Genomic DNA, 19,584 nt, shown 5'->3' on the forward strand with positions numbered 1-19,584 from the left:
AAGCAGGCACCAGAAAAAGTGAAGTTGAAGGCCTGTCGTCAAGAGGCGGGGAGTTCCAAAGTTCAGGCGCAGCCATGTTAATATGGTCTTATAAATGTGGAAGGCGCCCGATCTCATAGGTCAACGCTGGAGGATCAATGGCGAACAGCCGCAATGGGTATGTTCCTCCTTCGCTGGGATTCAGAAGAGAGGAGAGGGTCCCCCGGGCATCTGAGAACAGGACCCCATACCTGGGGGGCATTTTGTCTCCCACATATTGCGCCATCGACGGCCCGCCTGCTGGCAGATAGCAAGGCGTGTTGTAACACAGAGCTCTTCAGCGATGCGCTGGCAGATGAGGGCTTCCCGTAACCCCACGTACCGCACGTAGCCCCAGGATGGCGCACCACGGCGCACAGCCTCAAGGTCGAACGTTATTGCGCCCCCGGGCAGTGGCGCAAAAACGTGCCAGGCTGCCACCTTTGCACAACACTCACGCCAAGGCTATTTAGGCGTGCGAGGAGTGAGCAACGCCTGTCCAGAGCTATAGGGCTCGCCTCTGCTCTGGTGCCCTTTGTGGGTTTCTCATCTGTGCCCATTTCCTCGCATTCAAGAGTTCTGCCGCCAGCTCCCTGGCAAAGGAGATCTTGCGCTCTGCCACGCTGAAAATGCAGTGGTGCCGTCCTTTAACGGCCCTCCGAAAACATCTGAGTTTTCGGCTTCCGGGGGAATGCCTTCCACATGCCCATGCCCGCCCTGCCCCTCGTAAACCGAGGATCCCTGCCAAGGCCGCCACAGCCCCATACGAAGATCGCCAGGCAGCATCAATGCCATCCTCTACCCCAGAGCCTGCTGCATTTTCGGGGAGCTCGGTCCTGCACAAAACAGACGGCACGGGGCAGGATCAGGCTGGTGGGTCGTTCCGCCAGCCTAGCATCCTGTCCCTCTCAGGGGCCAACCAGACAGATGCCTTTTCTGGGGAGCCCGCCAGCGGGATCCGAGTTCGAGAGCCGTTCTCCCCTCTGGCGGCTTCTTCTGGTGACTGGTTTGGGGTGGCTAGTAGCGGCCCCCGCTCTGGGGGCTGGAAGGAGCATGTGGGGCTAGCAGGGGGGCTGCAAAGGGGATGCCGCACATACCTTCCTCCGGACAACCATCCTCAGCCGGCTCCCAGGCTGCCCTCCAAGTGACTCACGCCTCCTCCTTGCTGCGGCAGTCGCTGGAGGCCTGTCCCCTCCCTCTTCCTCTGGGTCTGGTATTTGGGGCGAGGCCCGTTTCCATAGCACTGGGAGGCAGGGAGGGGCAGCCAGACAGGCCAGGAAGGAGGTGAAGGGGGGGGGAACCCTGCAGGCTGTGCGGCCTAGCGGGCAAAGCAAAGCTCCCTTGCAAAGTTATAGATTTCCTGGCACGGTTCCCCCCCCCCCCCTTGAGCCGGCAAGCAGAAAACCAACACGTGGGGCTTTCTTGGGGCGCTTCACCGGTTGGGTTTCTTCCTGCCGCTTGAGTTTTAAGGCAAACTCTGCTGGCTCCTCCTGGTTTCCCCCCTGAGCAGGCAGGCAGGCAGAAATCCAACACGTGGGGCTTTGTTGGGGAGCTTCACCGGTTGGGTTTCTGCCTGCCGCTTGAGTTTTAAGGCAAACTCTGCTGGCTCCTCCTGGTTTTCCCCCTGAGCAGGCAGGCAGGCAGAAATCCAACACGTGGGGCTTTCTTGGGGCGCTTCACCGGTTGGGTTTCTGCCTGCCGCTTGAGTTTTAAGGCAAACGCTGCTGGCTCCTCCTGGTTTTCCCCCTGAGCAGGCAGGCAGGCAGAAATCCAACACGTGGGGCTTTGTTGGGGAGCTTCACCGGTTGGGTTTCTGCCTGCCGCTTGAGTTTTAAGGCAAACTCTGCTGGCTCCTCCTGGTTTTCCCCCTGAGCAGGCAGGCAGGCAGAAATCCAACACGTGGGGCTTTGTTGGGGAGCTTCACCGGTTGGGTTTCTGCCTGCTGCTTGAGTTTTAAGGCAAACGCTGCTGGTTCCTCACAGTTTTCCCCCTGAGCAGGCAGGCAGAAATCCAACAGGTGAAGCTCCCCAACAAAGCTCTGCGTGTTGGATTTCTGCCTGCTGCTTGGGTTTTAAGGCAAACGCTGCTGGCTCCTCCTGTTTTTTCCCCTGAGCAGGCAGGCAGAAATCCAACATGTGGGGCTTTGTTGGGGCGCTTCACCGGTTGGATTTCTGCCTGCCGCTTGAGTTTTAAAGCAAACGCTGCTGGCTTGTGGATCAGAGTGGAGAGGGGCTGAGGGCTCCTTTTGAAGGTGGGAATCCAACACGTGGAGCTTTGTTGGCGCACTTCACAGGTTGGATTACTGCCTGCCGCTTGAGTTTTAAGGCAAACGTTGCTTGCTTGTGGGTCAGAGTGGAGAGGGACTGGGGGCTCCTTTTGAAGGGGGGAATCCAACATGTGGAGCTTTTTTGTGGAGCTTCACCGGTTGGATTTCTGCCTGCCGCTTGAGTTTTAAAGCAAACGCTGCTGGCTTGTGGGTCAGAGTAGAGCAGGGGTGCTGGGAGCTCCTTTTGAGGGGGGAAATCGTGGGTTTTCTCTCTTTTTTTGAGCTGGAGGAGGAAAGGCAGGCTTTAAAGATGGCTGTTTGGAGGCCCTGTGGGTTTGTGCTCTGCTGGAGAAGAGAGAGACAGCAGTGTGGCTAAGGTTAGTGTTGTGTGTGTGTGTGTTTATTAGTGCATTTGTTTTCTGGCAATCTGGAACGGACCTCCCACCCCAGGCACCCAGGGGAGGGAGGGCGTCTTGTCCTGACAGACATCCGCACAAGAGAGGACCATATTAGGGGATGCTGTTGGAGCCAGGAAGCTTCAGAAATGTAAACACGGAAAGGGCTTCTTGACCCCAAAAATGGGAGGAGGAGGAGGAGGAGGAGGAGGAGGAGGAGGAGGAGGGACAGCAAGGGTTAACTGGCAACCAATCTCAAGCCATTTCCAGCAAACCTTTAAGGGGCTTCTTCTGGCAACCAAGCAGGCAGATTAAATTCTGCTGAAGGACAATTCGCTCCTGCGAACAAAGGGCCTCTGAACGCGTGCAGAGTCCCCTGCATTTGTTTGAGCAGCTGCGACAAAGGTTGTGGCACAAGGGAGCGATTAACCGCTGGGGGATAATAGAAGATGAAGTCTGGCAGAGACTCCGACTGCCTTTATAATGTTTGATGTTTCCTTTTTACTTATTCCTCTTTAATGTTTGTTTGTAAGCAAGAAAGTGGAATATAACTTTCTTGTATCTTACAGTATGGCGGTTTTGTTTGATTTTTCTGTTATTTCTTTGATTGTATGTTTGTTTACTTGTACGTACGTCTGTTTTCTCATCAATGTATTTATTTTAAATTAATATATATAAATATATTTAAAAAGGAACAAATTGTAACATATGCACATCTAATTCAATGCCTGCCCACCCTGCTTTTATCCCGGCTTTGGGGGAAATGTAGAGGAGACCCCCTTAATTTTTCACCTCCCTACTTCACGACCGGCCTGAGGGGAGGCCGCCTCCAACGCGCCCTTCTCCAACGTGGCGCCCTCCAGGCGTCTTGGGAGTCATAGCGCAGGGCGCCGGGTGGGCGCCGGGTTGGCAAAGGACCCTGCGGTGCGTACGTGCATGAAAATGCGACCGTGTTTAAAGGATGGCGTGTCACTTCCCCTCTTCGCCAGACGGATCTAAGACCGCCAGCCTTCTGAGAAGTCTATAAATAAGCGCCGCCAGGTCCATTGTGAGATCAAAACTCTTTTTCGAGAGCTTCAAAGGAGAAGGAAGCTCAGGCACGCGGTCTTTTTGCTCACAACGCCCCATTTCGCCGGCCGGTGCAAAGATAATAAATGAACATTAAAGGCAGAAAACAGAGAGCCCCGGTGGTTCTGAACAAAGGGCCCACCTGCTCCACCATCCGGTGTCCGGCTGCGCCAGCCCAGGTGTGGCAAAAACACCCTCTGTCATTTTGTCCCATCTCTTGCGGGGGCGCAATTAGTGCCAGCACCGTCCGTTAAGAGTTTGGGTGTCATCTTCGACACCTCCCTTTCCATGGAGGCGCAGGTTGCAGCTATAATGAAGGTGGCATTTTTTCATCTCCGCCAAGCTAAGCAGTTGGCTCCTTACCTCTCTCGCCCTGACCTCGCCACTGTGATCCACGTGACGGTCACCTCCAGACTAGATTATTGTAACTCGCTCTATGTGGGGCTGCCCTTGAGACTGACCCAGAAACTCCAGCGGGTGCAGAATGCTGTGGTGAAACTCCTTATGGGGTCTTCGCTGCAAGATCACATTCATCCAGTACTATACCAGCTGCACTGGCTCCCGGTGGAGTACAGGGTCAGGTTGAAGGTGCTGGTTTTAACCTTTAAAGCCCTATACGGCCAGGACCCTCGTACCTACAGGACCGCCTCTCCTGTATGTCCCACGGAGGACTTTACGGTCTTCAAACAAAAATATCCTGGAGGTCCCAGGCCACAGGGAGCTTAGGCTGGCCTTGAACAGAGCCAGGGCCTTTTTGGCCGTGGCCCCGATCTGGTGGAACGCTCTGTCCCAAGAGACGAGGGCCCTGCGGGACTTGACATCTTTCCGCAGGGCCTGCAAGATGGAGCTGTTCCACCAGGCCTTTGGCCAAGGCACAGCCTGACCCCCTCCTTTGGCAATCTTCACAGAACTCTAGCCCAATGGTTGCCATCGATTTGATTTGAATTAATTTTATAATTAAATGATTTTAGAATGCTGTATTATTTTATTGTTGTTAGCCGCCCTGAGCCCGGCTTCAGCTGGGGAGGGCAGGATATAAATAAATTTTATTATTATTATTATTATTATTATTATTATTATTATTATTATTATTATTATTACTGTCCTCCTCCTGAGCTGCCAGCGTTCAAAAGTAGACTGCGCCCGGACATGGGGGCTCCATTTAGCTCTCGCTGATAACCCCAAGGTTGCAGGTTCGAGCCCCATAAGGGACACCTGCATATTCCTGCGTCGCCGGAGGGGTTGGGCTGGATGACCTCTGGGGTGTCCCTGAGGTCTCTACGATTCTGCAAGTCTAGGAATGCAAAAAAGCCTTTGGCCTTGATCAGACAGCCAGGCTCTCCTTATGGAGTTGCGCAGGGTCGTTCAAGGTCACGGTAGAATATTTGGGATGAGTAGGCAGGGGAAACAGAACACGTGGTTATTTATTTCCTAAAAATTAGGCACCGCCCAATTGTTAAAACGGAAAAAAAAGCTGCAAGTGGTTTACGGAAAGATAAAACGGGAAATTCGGGGGGGGGGCATTTACGATGCTTTGAAGCTAAAAAGTTGTTCTACGGATGAAGGGCGAAGGAAGAAGAAGAAGACAGATTAAAGCCAACTTTCTATAACCAAGTTTCTACTGAAATGAGGCTGGATTTTAATGTTGTACTATAATCTTGTTATTATTATTATTATTATTAGCCTGGGTAGGCTTGTCTAAACAAGGATGTTTACCAGGGGGGTGTCAAAAAGAATCCATCGACGGCACTGGCGGGTGTCAATCAGCAGGGACTTCCAAAGGGCAGGAGGATTCAAATTATTATTATTATTATTATTATTATTATTATTATTAGACCCTTCTTACCTGTGTGAGAGAAGGATCCATTCCATCCCAGGAGACTGCCCTCCGGGAACAGAAATCCGCGGTAATAATTTCCGTTTATCACATGCCCGCCTTGCTCTGGAGACAGCCCCCCACCCCCAGAAAGGCCCGCAACCTCCCCCCTTCTTTAAATACCTCCTCTTAATTTGGCCTCGCTGGCTCCCCACCTCCTCAACATTCAATCCCTTTCCCAAGTCTCAGGGGAAACCAAGGTTTCACCTGGCAGTTTCCAGCTCTGAGATGGGAAAGTTTCCAAGGCAGGCTAGGATTTCATCCTCTGTTTGGGGGGGGGGGGACGACACACGATGCATTTGAGTGGCAGGTGACGGGCATGTCACCGTGTGGGAGAGGGTCCAGTTACTCGCACGTGCAGGCCCCCCCCCAATGTCCTTGTCTCTCTGTGTGTGTCCCACCATCCTCTTCTCCCCCCCCTCCAAAATATATATATATATTACAGCAACATCTTTGATAGGCTCTGAAGTTCAGTTTGGGAAACTGGGTCTGCTTTTTTTATTTTTAAATTCATTTATTCTTTTTTTTAATAGCGACAGCAACCACAAAAACCACATACAAGGAAAACCGCAATAACACTAAGAATACAATTTAAATTTAACAATTACTTAGTTAAATACGTTAAGTTAAATGAACTGAAAACAGCTTGCAGATACTTAATTGGCTTAGGGTTTTATTTACGTTAAGTGATGAATTCATATGTTTAATTTCATCAAGTGAAGATTTAAGGACGTTAATGTTGAAGTTAAATTTTATAAGCATGGTGACTTGGGAAACCGTTAAAAGGATATGCAATGAAATTCAAGCAAGGGGAAGCGGGGAAGTCACTTAACAAAGTTAATAAGTGTCATTTTCAATAAGGCTAGGATTTATGTTTGTTTGTCTTATCTGTTTGTTTGTTTATAATATTGGGGAAAACCAATAAAAAGAAAAAAGAATACAATTTAACAATTCAGAGTTGAGTACAGATATACCTATAACTACACCCTTTTAAGGGACGCGGGTGGCGCTGTGGGTAAAAGCCTCAGTGCCTAGGACTTGCCGATCGAAAGGTCGCGGTTCGAATCCCCGCGGCGGGGTGCGCTCCCGTTGCTCGGTCCCAGCGCCTGCCAACCTAGCAGTTCAAAAGCACCTTTGGGTGCAAGTAGATAAATAGGGACCGCTTACTGGCGGGAAGGTAAACGGCGTTTCCGTGTGCTGCGCTGGCTCACCAGACGCTGGCCACGTGACCCGGAAGTGTCTTCGGACAGCGCTGGCCCCTGGCCTCTTAAGTGAGATGGGCGCACAACCCTAGAGTCTGTCAAGACTGGCCCGTACGGGCAGGGGTACCTTTACCTTTACCTTTTTACACCCTTTTAACATTATTTTCCCACCTCTCCTCCCCCTAACTCACACCATTTTAATGCCTTATCGCTTAAATATTCCTTCCAGATTTCTTAATATTTATCCATTCTTGATATGCAATTTGTTCGCATGTAACTAGAATCATAGAATCATAGAGTTGGAAGAGACCACAAGGGCCATCGAGTCCAAGCCCCTGCCAAGCAGGAAACACCATCAGAGCACTCCTGACATATGGTTGTCAAGCCTCTGCTTAAAGACCTCCAAAGAAGGAGACTCCACCACACTCCTTGGCAGCAAATTCCACTGTCAAACAGCTCTTACTGTCAGGAAGTTCTTCCTAATGTTTAGGTGGAATCTTCTTTCTTGTAGTTTGGATCCATTGCTCCGTGTCCGCTTCTCTGGAGCAGCAGAAAACAACCTTTCTCCCTCCTCTATGTGACATCCTTTTATATATTTGAACATGGCTATCATATCACCCCTTAACCTCCTCTTCTCCAGGCTAAACATGCCCAGCTCCCTTAGCCGTTCCTCATAAGGCATCGTTTCCAGGCCTTGGACCATTTTGGTTGCCCTCCTCTGGACACGTTCCAGTTTGTCAGTGTCCTTCTTGAACTGTGGTGCCCAGAACTGGACACAGTACTCCAGGTGAGGTCTGACCAGAGCAGAATACAGTGGCACTATTACTTCCCTTGATCTAGATGCTATACTCCTATTGATGCAGCCCAGAACTAGTCTGTCCATATTGTCAATCCATGTGCACAGTGGGATCTTTTTGCGGCTCTTCCGATTCACCAAAACAAGTTATTTTTGCGTCTAATATGGCACGGTACATTCATTTATTTATTTTTAAAAGCCACCCAGGCTTCTTACTGCCTCCTTCCCGAAATAGGAAAGGGGGGGGGGCTCTGCGGCTGCCTTGACAACCTCTGCACCCTGTCAATCGGCAGGAGGCCTGGCAGCCAGCACCTGTTCAGCTGCTGGGCGAGGCGAGTGTAATTTAATTTAATTTTTTTTTAAAGGGCCAGAGGGGAATAGGCAGAGACATGCGCCTTTGACTCCATTACTCAGCGGAATGGGAGACAGGCCTGATCTAGATGGAAGCAGCCAAATATGGCTTTTCCCCCCCTCTCTCCAGCAGCTGAGGTTCATTCCTGCCTCCAGGCCTGGTAGAACAGCTTTTGCAAAGTGCTGTTTTTATAAAAAGTCCCAATGTTTTTCCGATGGGAACAGGGACGTCCGAAAGGGCAAGCGGGACATTGCGGGATCAAATCAAAAATGGGGATGGTTTCTGTCCATTGCCGGATTTATGTGTAAGCTAAACAAGCTCTAGTTTAGGGCCCCACTCTCTTGGGGGCCCCCCAAAAAATTTAAAGGGGGGAAAAAAAACCCTGGATGTACATTTCCAAAATATAAAAAACAAATAAAATAAAACTGACATACAGTGATTTGTGTTGTGTATGGACGTAAAGGTAAAGGGACCCCTGACCATTAGGTCCAGTCGTGGCCGACTCTGGGGTTGTGGCGCTCATCTCGCTTTATTGGCCAAGGGAGCCGGCGTACAGCTTCCGGGTCCTGTGGCCAGCATGACTAAGCCGCTTCTGGCGAACCAGAGCAGCGCACGGAAACGCCATTTACCTTCCCGCCGGAGTGGTACCTATTTATCTACTTGCACTTTGACGTGCTTTCGAACTGCTAGGTTGGCAGGAGCAGGGACCGAGCAACGGGAGCTCACCCTGTCACGGGGATTCGAACTGCTGACCTTCTGATTGGCAAGTCCTAGGCTCTGTGGTTTAACGCACAGCGCCACCCACGTCCCGTGTATGGACCTATTAGGTCTCTAAATGACTATACAGCATATATTCAACACAAAAAATAGGGACAATTTTTTTGTTGACAAAGGACAGCTGGACATATAAAGGTCCCCGTTGCCTTCAGTACCTTAGGGCCTCATCAGACCTGAATTGTAGGAGTTGACGGGGGGGGGGGGGTTTCCTTATGGCCCTACAGAATCAGGCCCTGCTTCTGTCGACCCAGGACTGTCCCGGGAAAATAGGGGCATTTGGAGGGTCTGTAAACTGTGGGTGATTGGCTCCGATCCCCGCTGCAAAAGCTCAGCGTTGCTTGCAGAGTAAGGTCCCCCTAGTTACCCTGGGAGCAAGCTCCCTTGGGATTCAGTGGGGCTTACTTCCGAGTAGACAAAGCTAGGGACAGATGGCACTGCCAGCTAAACTAAGGCAGGAAGAAAAAAGCCACAGTGATTTCGAAAAGAGGCAGCAAAACGTCAGTTCTATTATATTGCTGTCATTAATAATTGCATTTACATCCCGGCGTTTTCTGCAAGGAGCTCTCTGTATGGGCTCTATTCTGGCTCTTTCTCATTTAACCTCCACAACAACCCTGCGAGGGAGGTCAGGCTGACTGGGCCCAAGGTCACCCAGTGAGCTTCAGGGTGATTTGAACCCTGGTCTCATCCAGGTCCTAGGCAGACGCTCTAACCACTATACCGCACTGCCCCAGCAACTTAATCTGGTTTATAATAAGATATTCTTCACTTGGGTTTTGTTATCGTAACCCACGTGCGACTGTACTCATGCCTATTTTGTAGTTTTGGTTTTCCTTCTTTTAATTTCAGTCTGTTGTTATAGCCCTTCTATATACATTATAAAATGATTTTTTTAAAAAAACAACAACCAAAAGCTTTGCAAAAAATGAGAGCGAGGATAATCTGGAATTATTTGCTAAAAGCTTAATTATCTTACACCTTTTCATGGCAAATGTTTGATTGTATTTATGCTGATCTCATAAAAGCAAAATATTTATATCTTTGTCTATGCAAAGTGATTCATTAAGGGTGTAATATAAATCTGTGTGTATAGAATTAAAGGGAAATAATAATAATAATATAGTTTTGATTTTTGAACCTAATGCTTTGTGTTGTATGTACATGCGTATTATTAAGTGAAATAAAATTAATGTTTTTTTAAAAGAGAGAGAGAGAGGGAGAGAGAGAGGGAGAGAGGAAGGAAGGAAGGAAGGAAGGAAGGAAGGAAGGAAGGAAGGAAAGTGGTTGCGTCTACAATTTGCCAGCAGTCACAACCCAATATTTACTTGTCATGTTTAATTATGGTGAATTCTGTGCTGTACGGAAATTAATTGAAATTAATTAATTGAAATTAACGGACATGCCTAACTGAGGTCTACTTTTTGGCCTGAGACCTGGGCGGGACCAGGGTTCAAGTCCCCTGAACCACAAAATTCACTGGTCTTGGGCCAGTCACTGCCTTTACTCAGGCTAAACTACCTCGCAAGGTCGTTGTGGGGTGTAAATGAGGAGCAGGAGGAGAAACGTGCAAACCGCTTTGCACTCCTTGGAGAAAAAAGGTGGGGTAGAAATGCAAGAAATGATTTTTTAAAGAGAAGTTTCCTCTGAGCATGCGCAGAGTGGACGAATGTCTCTCACCAGCAAGTAAAGCTCAGCATCGCCCTACAGGAGCAGGTTTAGGGGCCAAAGTTTCCGGATCAGAGACTCTTTCGCCTGGTGGAGTCTCATCTGAGAAATGGATGCTCTCCCAGCCAAAAGGAAAATCCAAAATAAACATAAGGGCATAAGCCTGTATTGATGGAAGCCTCACTTCTGTTGTCTATGCTCTGGTAACCTTTAGGTTAGATTACTGCAATGCGTTCCATGTAGGGCTGCCTCTGAACCATAGCTGCCAAGCGTCCCTTATTTGCCGGGACAGTCCCTTATCCCAGCGCCATGTCCCGCTGCTGTCCCTTATTGATTATGTCCCTTAAATTTCCCGGGTTTCAAAGGAAGCAGCTCCTCTCCCTCACTCCCTGCCGGCCAGGGAGGAGGGAGGCTCCAGCTGTGTTGCTTGGCTGCGTTGCTCACCCAATAAGGAGTCTAAGAATGACTGGGGGGTGGAGCTTGCATGCCTTGTGCCAATCAACTCGGCCGCGTTGCCCGGGGACTCGCCTTTGCTCAGCGCTTCCCAGCGGAGTGGGGACGGTGGTTTTCCTTGCTGCATCCCCCTTGCTGCGCTGTGGGAACCACCGCTTGAGGCTTCGTTTGGCTGCTGGCTGGGCTTTCTGCCTTTGGCTCGGAGGGGCTCAGAAGTCGAACATACCTGTGCCCGGACAATCCCTTATTTTGGCTGCTGATCCCTTATTTTCAAATCTGTAAGTTGACAGCTATGCTCTGAATACAGTTCAGCTGGTGCAGAATTCAGCAGCCCATTTATGCACCGGAGCAAAACGGTTTGAGCATTATGGCACCAACCCTGGCCTGACGACACTGGCTGCCAATTAGTTTTCTGCTCTTGACCTATCAACAGTGCCCGATTTACGTACGGCCATACCTCGGGTTACAGGTGCTTCGGGTTGTGCGATTTCGGGTTGCGCACCACGCCGAACCCGGAAGTACTGAAACAGGTTACTTCCGGGTTTCGGAGCTTGGCATGCCCCGAAGCACTAAATTGCGCTTTGCGCATGTACAGAAGCCCCGAATCGCAACCCGCGCATGCGCAGACGTGGTGCTGTGGGTTGCGGACGCTGCGGGTTGCGAATGTGCTTCCTGCATGGATCACGTTCGTAACCCGAGCGTCCACCGTATAAGCTAAACAAGCTGTAGCTTAGGGCCCCACTCTATTGGGGCCCCCCAAAATTAAAGGGAAAAAAACCTGGATGTACATTTCCAAAATCTAAGATAAAAAAGAAATGAAATAACACGTACCTACAGCAACAGTGTTTTGTGTTGTGTAGGCTCCTGTGATGTCAGTCACGGGCCCCGCCTGCTAGCCTGCTCCCTAAAATATCCCTGGTTTGCTCATTTCTATATATAGGGTGCCTACATTCTGCTATTTATAATTATTAGTAGTTTGCACCATATATTTACACCTATTATTATTTCATGTTATAGCAAGTTTCCCGAGACTAGATTATGAGTCTTGGTAAATTGTGTTTCTACAGGAACTCTTGTTATCGCCAAGTGCCAATATGTTTGCATTATGAAGTTTGTTAAGAATTAAAAAGTCATTTAAAGTTAGAACTGAATAATTATTTCACTAACATACTTCTTCTCAATTGTGTTTCCCTATTAAAATACTTCTTCTGAATTGTATTTCAGTTCAACATTTACTTTGATAAAATACATATTTTGTTATGTGCATATGGCTTTAGAGACCTGGATGTACATTTCCAAAATGTAAGATAAAGGTAAAGGTAAAGGTACCCCTGCCCGTACGGGCCAGTCTTGCCAGACTCTGGGGTTGTGCGCTCATCTCACTCTGGAGGCCGGGAGCCAGTGCTGTCCGGAGACACTTCCGGGTCACGTGGCCAGCGTGACAAAGCTGCATCTGGCGAGCCAGCGCAGCACACGGAACACCATTAGGTCTATAAATGACCATATAGCACATATTCAACACACAAAAAACGGGACAATTTGTTGTTGACAAAGGACAGCTGGACATATAAAGGGCCCCATTACCTCCTGTAGCTTAGGGCCTCATCCAACCTAAATCTGGCCCTGTCTATCAAGCCTTAAACGGCTCAGGACCGCCTCTCCCCATATAAGCCAACCGGGACCCTTTGATCATCACCCAAGAACCTCCTTTGTGTGCCTCCTCCGTGTCCGGAGGGTGGCGACACAAGAACAGGGTCTTGTCTGTGGTGGCTCCCCCGTTTGCGGGACGCTCTCCCCAGGGAGGGTCGCCTGGTGCCTTCAATATACAGGCAAAAATGTTCCTCTTTTCCCGGGTCTTTGGCTAATTAAATCTACGGCCATTTAAACCGTTGTGGGTGTGTATGCGTTGCTTTAGTTTGTTACTTTGTTCAGCATTTTTTTTGTCTTTTTATACTGCAAGTCTTCGATTGAATAAATAAAAGTAATGTTTATAAGCAGGAGCTGAGCCACACACGAAAATGTTCCAGGATGCCAATATGGCAAGGCTAAATAGTGCAGGATTTCTGTGCGCTCCGAATAACGGAGGGGAGGCGCATGCGCGGTGAAAGATTGGTGCGATGTGCAATTGTTTGCGCATGAGCTAAATGACAGAGGCCAAGGAAAACAAAGAATTTACGGTATTTATGTATGTGACAACAGCGGCAAGAGTCTTGATAGCACAAGGATGGAAGAACGAGGAAACCCTGACGAAAGAACAGTGGCAAGAAAAATGGATGAACTATGCAGAATTGGCCAAATTGACTTACAAATTGCGAGATAAGGATAATTGAGATAAGGATAATGGGAACTTTTTACAAACTATTTGAAAAGACAACAACACGAGCTGGACTCCCTGGCAGGTTTTGAATAAACATGCACACATTTATTGGTTAATAACATGATGGATGGACATGTAAGGATATGTACAATTTTATAATATGCAGAGAAAATATGGGAAGAGAAATCAGGGAGAGGAGCTGAGGGAAGTCCTTGGGGAAGGGGGAAAAATAACGTATGTGATTATATGGTGGAAATTGATCAATAAAAAATGTTTACAAAGGAAAGAAAGAAAGAAAGAGAGAAAGAAAGAAAGAGAGAGAGAGAAAGAAAGAAAGAGTGAGAGAGAGAGAGAGAAAGAGAAAGAGAGAGAGAAAGAGAGAGAGAGAGAGAGAGAGAGAGAGAGAAAGAAAGAGAGAGAAAGAGAGAAGGAGAGAAAGAGAGAGAGAGAGAGAAAGAAAAAAGAAAGAAAGAAAGAAAGAAAGAAAGAAAGAAAGAAAGAAAGAAAGAAAGAAAGAAAGAAAGATAGATATGGGGCACTGTTTGCTTTCTGCATCAGCGGCGAGAGCAAGGACGGAAAACCTCAACTCCGGCCCTCCAAAAATTTCTAGCGGCCCTCAAGACTGTCCCAAGGCGACACACTTTCCCGCAAACATCTCACCCAAACCCTAAGTCCCTTTAATGTTTTTTTCCAGGCTGGGGTCACAGAATCATAGAACTGTACGCTTGCAAGGGACCCCCCAATCTCATCCAGCCCAAGGCAGAAAACACACTCCATTTTTTGCCAATGACTTCTATTGATTTTCCAAGTTATTACAAATCACAGCCAAATCAATTGATAACCGTTTCCAAAACCAGCTTCCCGCTCTCCTTATATGTCCCAAGTTGAACCCCTGTCGTTGCTTATATTCTCCGGTTAACACCCCCCAGTATTTACCGATATTATTATTATTAGAATGTATTTTAATTAATTGACTGTGCGATTTTATGGACACTGTGCTATTTTTAACTGTCGTTAGTAGCCTGGCTTTGGCCAGGGAGGGCAGGATACAAATAAAATATTATTATTATTATTATTATTATTATTATTATTATCAATCGGCTCACAGCTGAGATGTCCCCTTGAGGTCTGATCCTGCTTCCTGGATGGAGGATAGAATGCAGGGAACTGAATAATAATAATAATAATAATAATAATAATAAATTATTATTTATACCCTACCCATCTGGCTGGGTTTCCCCAGTCACTCAGGGCAGCTCCCAACAGAATATTAAAAATAATATTTAAAAACTTCCCTAAACAGGGCTGCCTTCAGTTGTCTTTTAAAAGTAAAGGTATAAAGGTAATATTTATACACTCCTGCCTGTTTTGGTCTCTAGTCCTGCACACCAATGGCACCTGGCTTAGAAGGGGGAAAGATGGTTGAGTCTGTACAACTTAGGGCAAGTCTCTCTCTCTCTGAGCCTCAGTCCTTCTATCTGCAAAATGGGCGCAAGACCACAGGGTCGTTTGAAGGTCAAGTTTTTGCAAGTTAGTAACGCAGGCGAGCCGAGGGTGTGTTGCGGCTTGATCGAAGAGTTGCAGCAGAAAATGTCACGTTAGGGATGGGTTCAGTCGCGCCGCCTCCCATAAGAACGCCCACAGTAATTAAAATTCCTAAATAGCTACTCAGGTTGGTTCGGGGATTATAATTACTGCGGTGGCTTGATGGCGTTTCTCTCAGCAGAGCGGCATAATTTGGCAAGCGGCGGGGAGAACGCTGCAGAAATTCAGCGGTTTGGGAACGGTTTTAATTATGCAAATAACGCATCGTTTGCATACACAAATGCATGCCTTTATTAAAATGTATATAACCCTTGATGGTTAAAAAAGAAGGTCAGAAAAAGGCAAAACAATAAACCTAGCCCTGGGGAAATAGCAAAAAAAGTCTGAAAAGTCAAAGGAACGATAGATGAAAATAGCTCAGTCGGTAGACTCTGAATCTAAAGGTTGTGGGTTCGAATCCCGCCCTGGGCAAAAAGATTCCTGCAGAGCTGGGGGAAGAGATGAGATAATGTGGGGCAGAGAGGGAGCCGCAGGGCTTTCAGGGACAACAGGAATATCGACTTCCCGCATTCTTGTTGACCTTCAGCCTTTCATGCAGAAATATGAGGACTAGAATATTGCTTTATTTTCAGCGGGTCGGACTACAGCTCAGTGACAGAGCATCCAGCATTACCCCCTGCCCCAAACCCTGGAGAATTGCTGGCAGTCAGTGTGGGCAATACTGAGAAAGATGGAACCGGGATCCAACTCAGTACACAACAGCTTTCTTGTGTCCCTGCGTTGCTCGTGTAAGCGAGCCAAGCTACACGCAGCGCATAGCTCAGCTGCGGTGCTCGCTCCCGCGCGATGTAGCGACGGCATCGACTCGGATAGCATTAAAAGAAGGTAAAGCCTTGGAGCCAGGATGTCTGTATTCTCAGAGGCAGCGTGCTTCTCAAAGAATCACAGAATGGTGGAGTTGGAAGGGGGTCCCCTAAGGACATCCAGTCCAGCCCGCTGGATTTGGGATTCGCAGCTAAATAATCCCTCTCAACGCCTTTTGCAAGGAATCAGAGTGCCGGTCTGGAGTAGTATAACACAGCTTTTTGCCCTCCCTCCTCACGATCAAGGGATCCAGCCTGTGTTGGCGAAGGGGCATGATTCGCACTCAGACCCCGAGCACGCAAAATGAAATTCACTCGAAAGGTGCTGGGCCAGACACAGCTCCTTGCACCCTGGCACCCGAGCGCCGAGACTGTCCCCAAACAAAAGGAAGCATTCCCAGGATTCCTGCATTTCAGCGGGTTGGGATAGATGACCTTTGGGTGCTTTCCAACTCCAAGAATTAATTTTTTTAATTCCTTCCAGGCCGCAATGGTTCACAACGGGCGTGCCTCAAAGAAGACAATCCATTACACGTCCCATAAAAAATATCCGGTTTCTCCACTGAGTGTTAAAAACTTTGCTAGCAAACACGGCTCGGTGGCTCGATTCCCGAAACTCCATGAGGTCTAGAAACCCTCCATTTTGAAAATGTGGAAAATGCATTGGTTTCTTTGCAAGAGGCCTGTGTTCTTCCTTCCCTCCCATGGGCCTCATCCATTCCCCGAACCCACAAACTCTGTCATTCTTCTGCGTCTACTGGGCGTGGTGATTCTGCGGAGAACAAGGCTCGGCTCAAAAGGCACTTTGCACATGCTCAGAGGCAATGTTTTCAGTGGAATGAGACAGAAGCTCAAAAATCCCTAGAGGTGAAATCAGGGCCCAAATCCCTTGCTGCCTCTATGGCTGAAAACTAAGACTGCCTCTCTTCCCAGCTCAGAGGACCGCCTTGCAGGGAGGTTGTTGGGCGGGCGAAAGCAGAATGCAATGGAAGGGGAAGCTAAACGGATATTGCAATAAATCAAACCCGGACACTGCAAAGAACTTGTTTGTGCGAGGACCACTCGCCATAGAATTATAGAGCTGTGGAGTCAGAAACGGACACCTGAAGGTCATCCAGACCAACCTGCTGCGACGAATGCAGTCATCTATTCTGGAAGCGTCTGAGAGCTGCAATTGGGCATAGATGTCAACATTTCCCTTTTTTAAAAGGGAAATTCCCTTATTCCAAATAGGATTCCTCGCAAGAAAAGGGGAAAGTTGACAGCTATGCAATTGGGTGAAGAGCGACTTGGGGAGACGCCCACTGCAGACAGCGTGGCTTAACCTCTGAGTAAACATGACCCTCATTTCACAGTCACAGGGACACCCTGAACTAAGGGGTATAAATAGTTGCTTGCATGATCCGGCGTGAAACCCAAGTCTTAATTTCAAGCCACAACTCGGAGGCATTTAAAGATACGTTGGTTGGCGATAGAATATTCTGAGGAACCCCAGAAAACGCAACAACCCCCCCAAAATGTGCTCCCAAATCTATGGGTCTCCTTGAGCTTTGGGTCTCGGCACCCCCACAGCACCCCACCACCCACTGACTTCTCTTCCCCAGCCCCCCAAGTCAACACTTACCTCGTCCTCGTCCTCCCTCCGTATCTGCTGGAAACCGGCTGGCATCTCTCCGGCAGCGCCCGGGGCTGTGGCGAGTTCGAATCCTGCTAGAGATGACGCAGAGAGTCGCCTTCTCTTTTGCTTAAAGGCTGGCCCTTCTTCTTTGGGGAAAGAAGTTTAAATCCAAAGTCAAGGTCAAGGCAGGGATTGGAGGTGTGGGGATAATAAGGATTGAAAACGGGGGAAAAGGGGGAGTTTGGAAATGTTCTGAGGGGAGGAAAGTAGGGAAGAGGCGAACAGGTGAAAGGAGGGAGAGAGGGAGAGAAAGAGAGAGGGGGAACAGGTGGAGAGAGAGAAAAAAAAACAGGTGAAAAAGAGAGAGGGGAAAGTTTGATGGAATAAGAGACGGGTGAAGGGAAGGGAAGGAAGAATGAAGAGAGGGAGGGAAGGACAGACGGATGGAGGGAAGGAAAGAAAGAAAGAATGAAGAAAGGGAGGAAAGAGAGGGAGTGAAGGACAGACGGATGGAGGGAAGGAAGGAAGGAAGGAAGGAAGGAAGGAAGGAAGGAAGGAAGGAAAGGGAGGAAAGAGAGGGAGTGAAGGACAGACGGATGGAGGGAAGGAAGGAAGGAAGGAAAGAAAAAGAAAGGAAGGAAGAAAGGAAGGAAGGAAGGAAGGAAGGAAGGAAGGAAGGAAGAAAGAAAGAAAGAAAGTGAAGGACAGACGGATGGAGGGAAGGAAAGAAAAGAGGAGGATAGAGAGGGAGTGTCAAGGAAGCAGAGGAAAGGTGAAATTGTGTGAGAGAGGAATAATTCCAAAGGGGGGACAGAGGGGAGAAAAGGAGGAGAGACGGGCAAAGAGGGAAACAGAAAGAAAGAAAGAAAGAAAGAAAGAAAGAAAGAAAGAAAGAAAGAAAGAAAGAAAGAGAAGTTGAGGGTCTTCAAAGAGCAGGGAAATCGGGGTGAGGAGGAGAGAGATGTAGAGAAGAAGGGAAGGAGAAAGCCGCGAGGAAGGAGGACTGGGCGAGACCCTCGTGGAAAGAGCTCCCGGGCGTCTGGCAGGTCTGCAGTTTGGCCAGGGCTGGGCTGGGCAGGGGGCAAAGCAAGCAGCACGCCCCCCCGCCCCGCCCCGCCTGCTCCCATTGGCTGGCATGGCTGGGCTGGCACCAGGCCCGGCGGGGCGGGCAGCAGTTCCTGGCTGGCTCCCCGGACGGGGTCGCGAAAGGGGGGAAATCGAGGGACGCGCCTCAGTTGTCCCACTCCGTGAAATGGGCGCAAAGGAAGCCCACCGTCTTTGAATGGGGTTGGACTAGATCTCCCCTTGGCTCCCCAGTTCTCAAGGGCGTGGGAAGGGCAAGCGCTTCTCTTAATCGGTGGAAGAGGCGCGCCCAGGAAAAGCGCTTTGCCTCTTCTGTCTCCTGCACTCTGCTTTTTGTTACCGATCGCTTTTCTTTTTTTAGAGGCAGCGTGGTGTATGCAGTGCCAGATTTACGTATAAAAGCTGTAGCTTAGGGCCCAACTCTCTTGGGGCCCCCCAAAAAACTTGGGTATGCCTTGGTCCTGAATGGGGCAACTGTGCCCCTGAAGGACCAGGTGCGCAGCCTGGGAGTCATTTTGGACTCACCGCTGTCCATGGAGGTGCGGGTCAGTTCTGTGTCCAGGGTGGCTGTTTATCAGCTCCATCTGGTACGCAGGATGAGACCCTCCCTGCCCACAGTCTGTCTCACCAGAGTGGCGCATGCTCTGGTTATCTCCCGCTTGGACTACTGCAATGCGCTCTACGTGGGGCTACCTTTGAAGGTGACCTGGAAACTGCAATTAATCCAGAATGCGGCAGCCAGACTGGGGACTGGGAGACCACATAACACCGGTCTTGAAAGACCTCCATTGGCTCCCAGTACGTTTCCGAGCACAATTCAAAGTGTTGGTGCTGATCTTGAAAGCCCTAAACAGCCTCAAAGGCCCAGTAGACCTGAAGGAGCGTCTCCACCCCCATCGTTCTGCCCGGACACTGAGGTCCAGCTCCGAGGGCCTTCTGGCAGTTCCCTCCCTGCGAGAAGCGAGGTTACAGGGAACCAGGCAAGAGGGCCTTCTCAGTAGTGGCACCTGCCCTGTGGAAAGCCCTCCCACCAGATGTCAAGGAAATAAACAACTATCTGACTTTTAGAAGACATCTGAAGGCAGCCCTGTTCAGGGAAGCTTTTAATGTTTAATAAAGGTAAAGGTAAAGGTACCCCTGCCCATATGGGCCAGTCGTGTCTGACTCTGGGGTTGCGCGCTCATCTCGCTTAAGAGGCCGGGGGCCAGCGCTGTCCGGAGACACTTCCGGGTCACGTGGCCAGCGTGACAAGCTGCATCTGGCGAGCCAGCGCAGCACACGGAAACGCCG

General features: G+C 49.2%; 1 protein-coding gene across 3 annotated transcripts in view; it reads right to left on the reverse strand.

The window, feature by feature from the left end:
* SLC2A4 (solute carrier family 2 member 4) overlaps positions 1–17,731 on the reverse strand; it is a 46,292-nt gene extending 28,561 nt beyond the window's left edge. Inside the window, exon 1 of one of the 3 annotated variants that reach the window (XM_077916818.1) lies at positions 17,218–17,731. In XM_077916818.1, coding sequence (XP_077772944.1) covers positions 17,218–17,262 — 45 coding nt within the window. In that variant the 5' untranslated portion in view covers positions 17,263–17,731. Of the gene's footprint in view, positions 1–1,115; positions 1,231–5,593; positions 5,630–17,217 lie in introns of those variants that run through there. The other 2 variants (XM_077916819.1, XM_077916820.1) reach the window with 2 other exon arrangements.
* Between the last annotated feature and the right edge of the window lie 1,853 nt (positions 17,732–19,584).

The sequence above is a fragment of the Podarcis muralis genome, chromosome 13 (genome assembly GCF_964188315.1).
Source record: "Podarcis muralis chromosome 13, rPodMur119.hap1.1, whole genome shotgun sequence".
NCBI lineage: Eukaryota > Metazoa > Chordata > Lepidosauria > Squamata > Lacertidae > Podarcis > Podarcis muralis.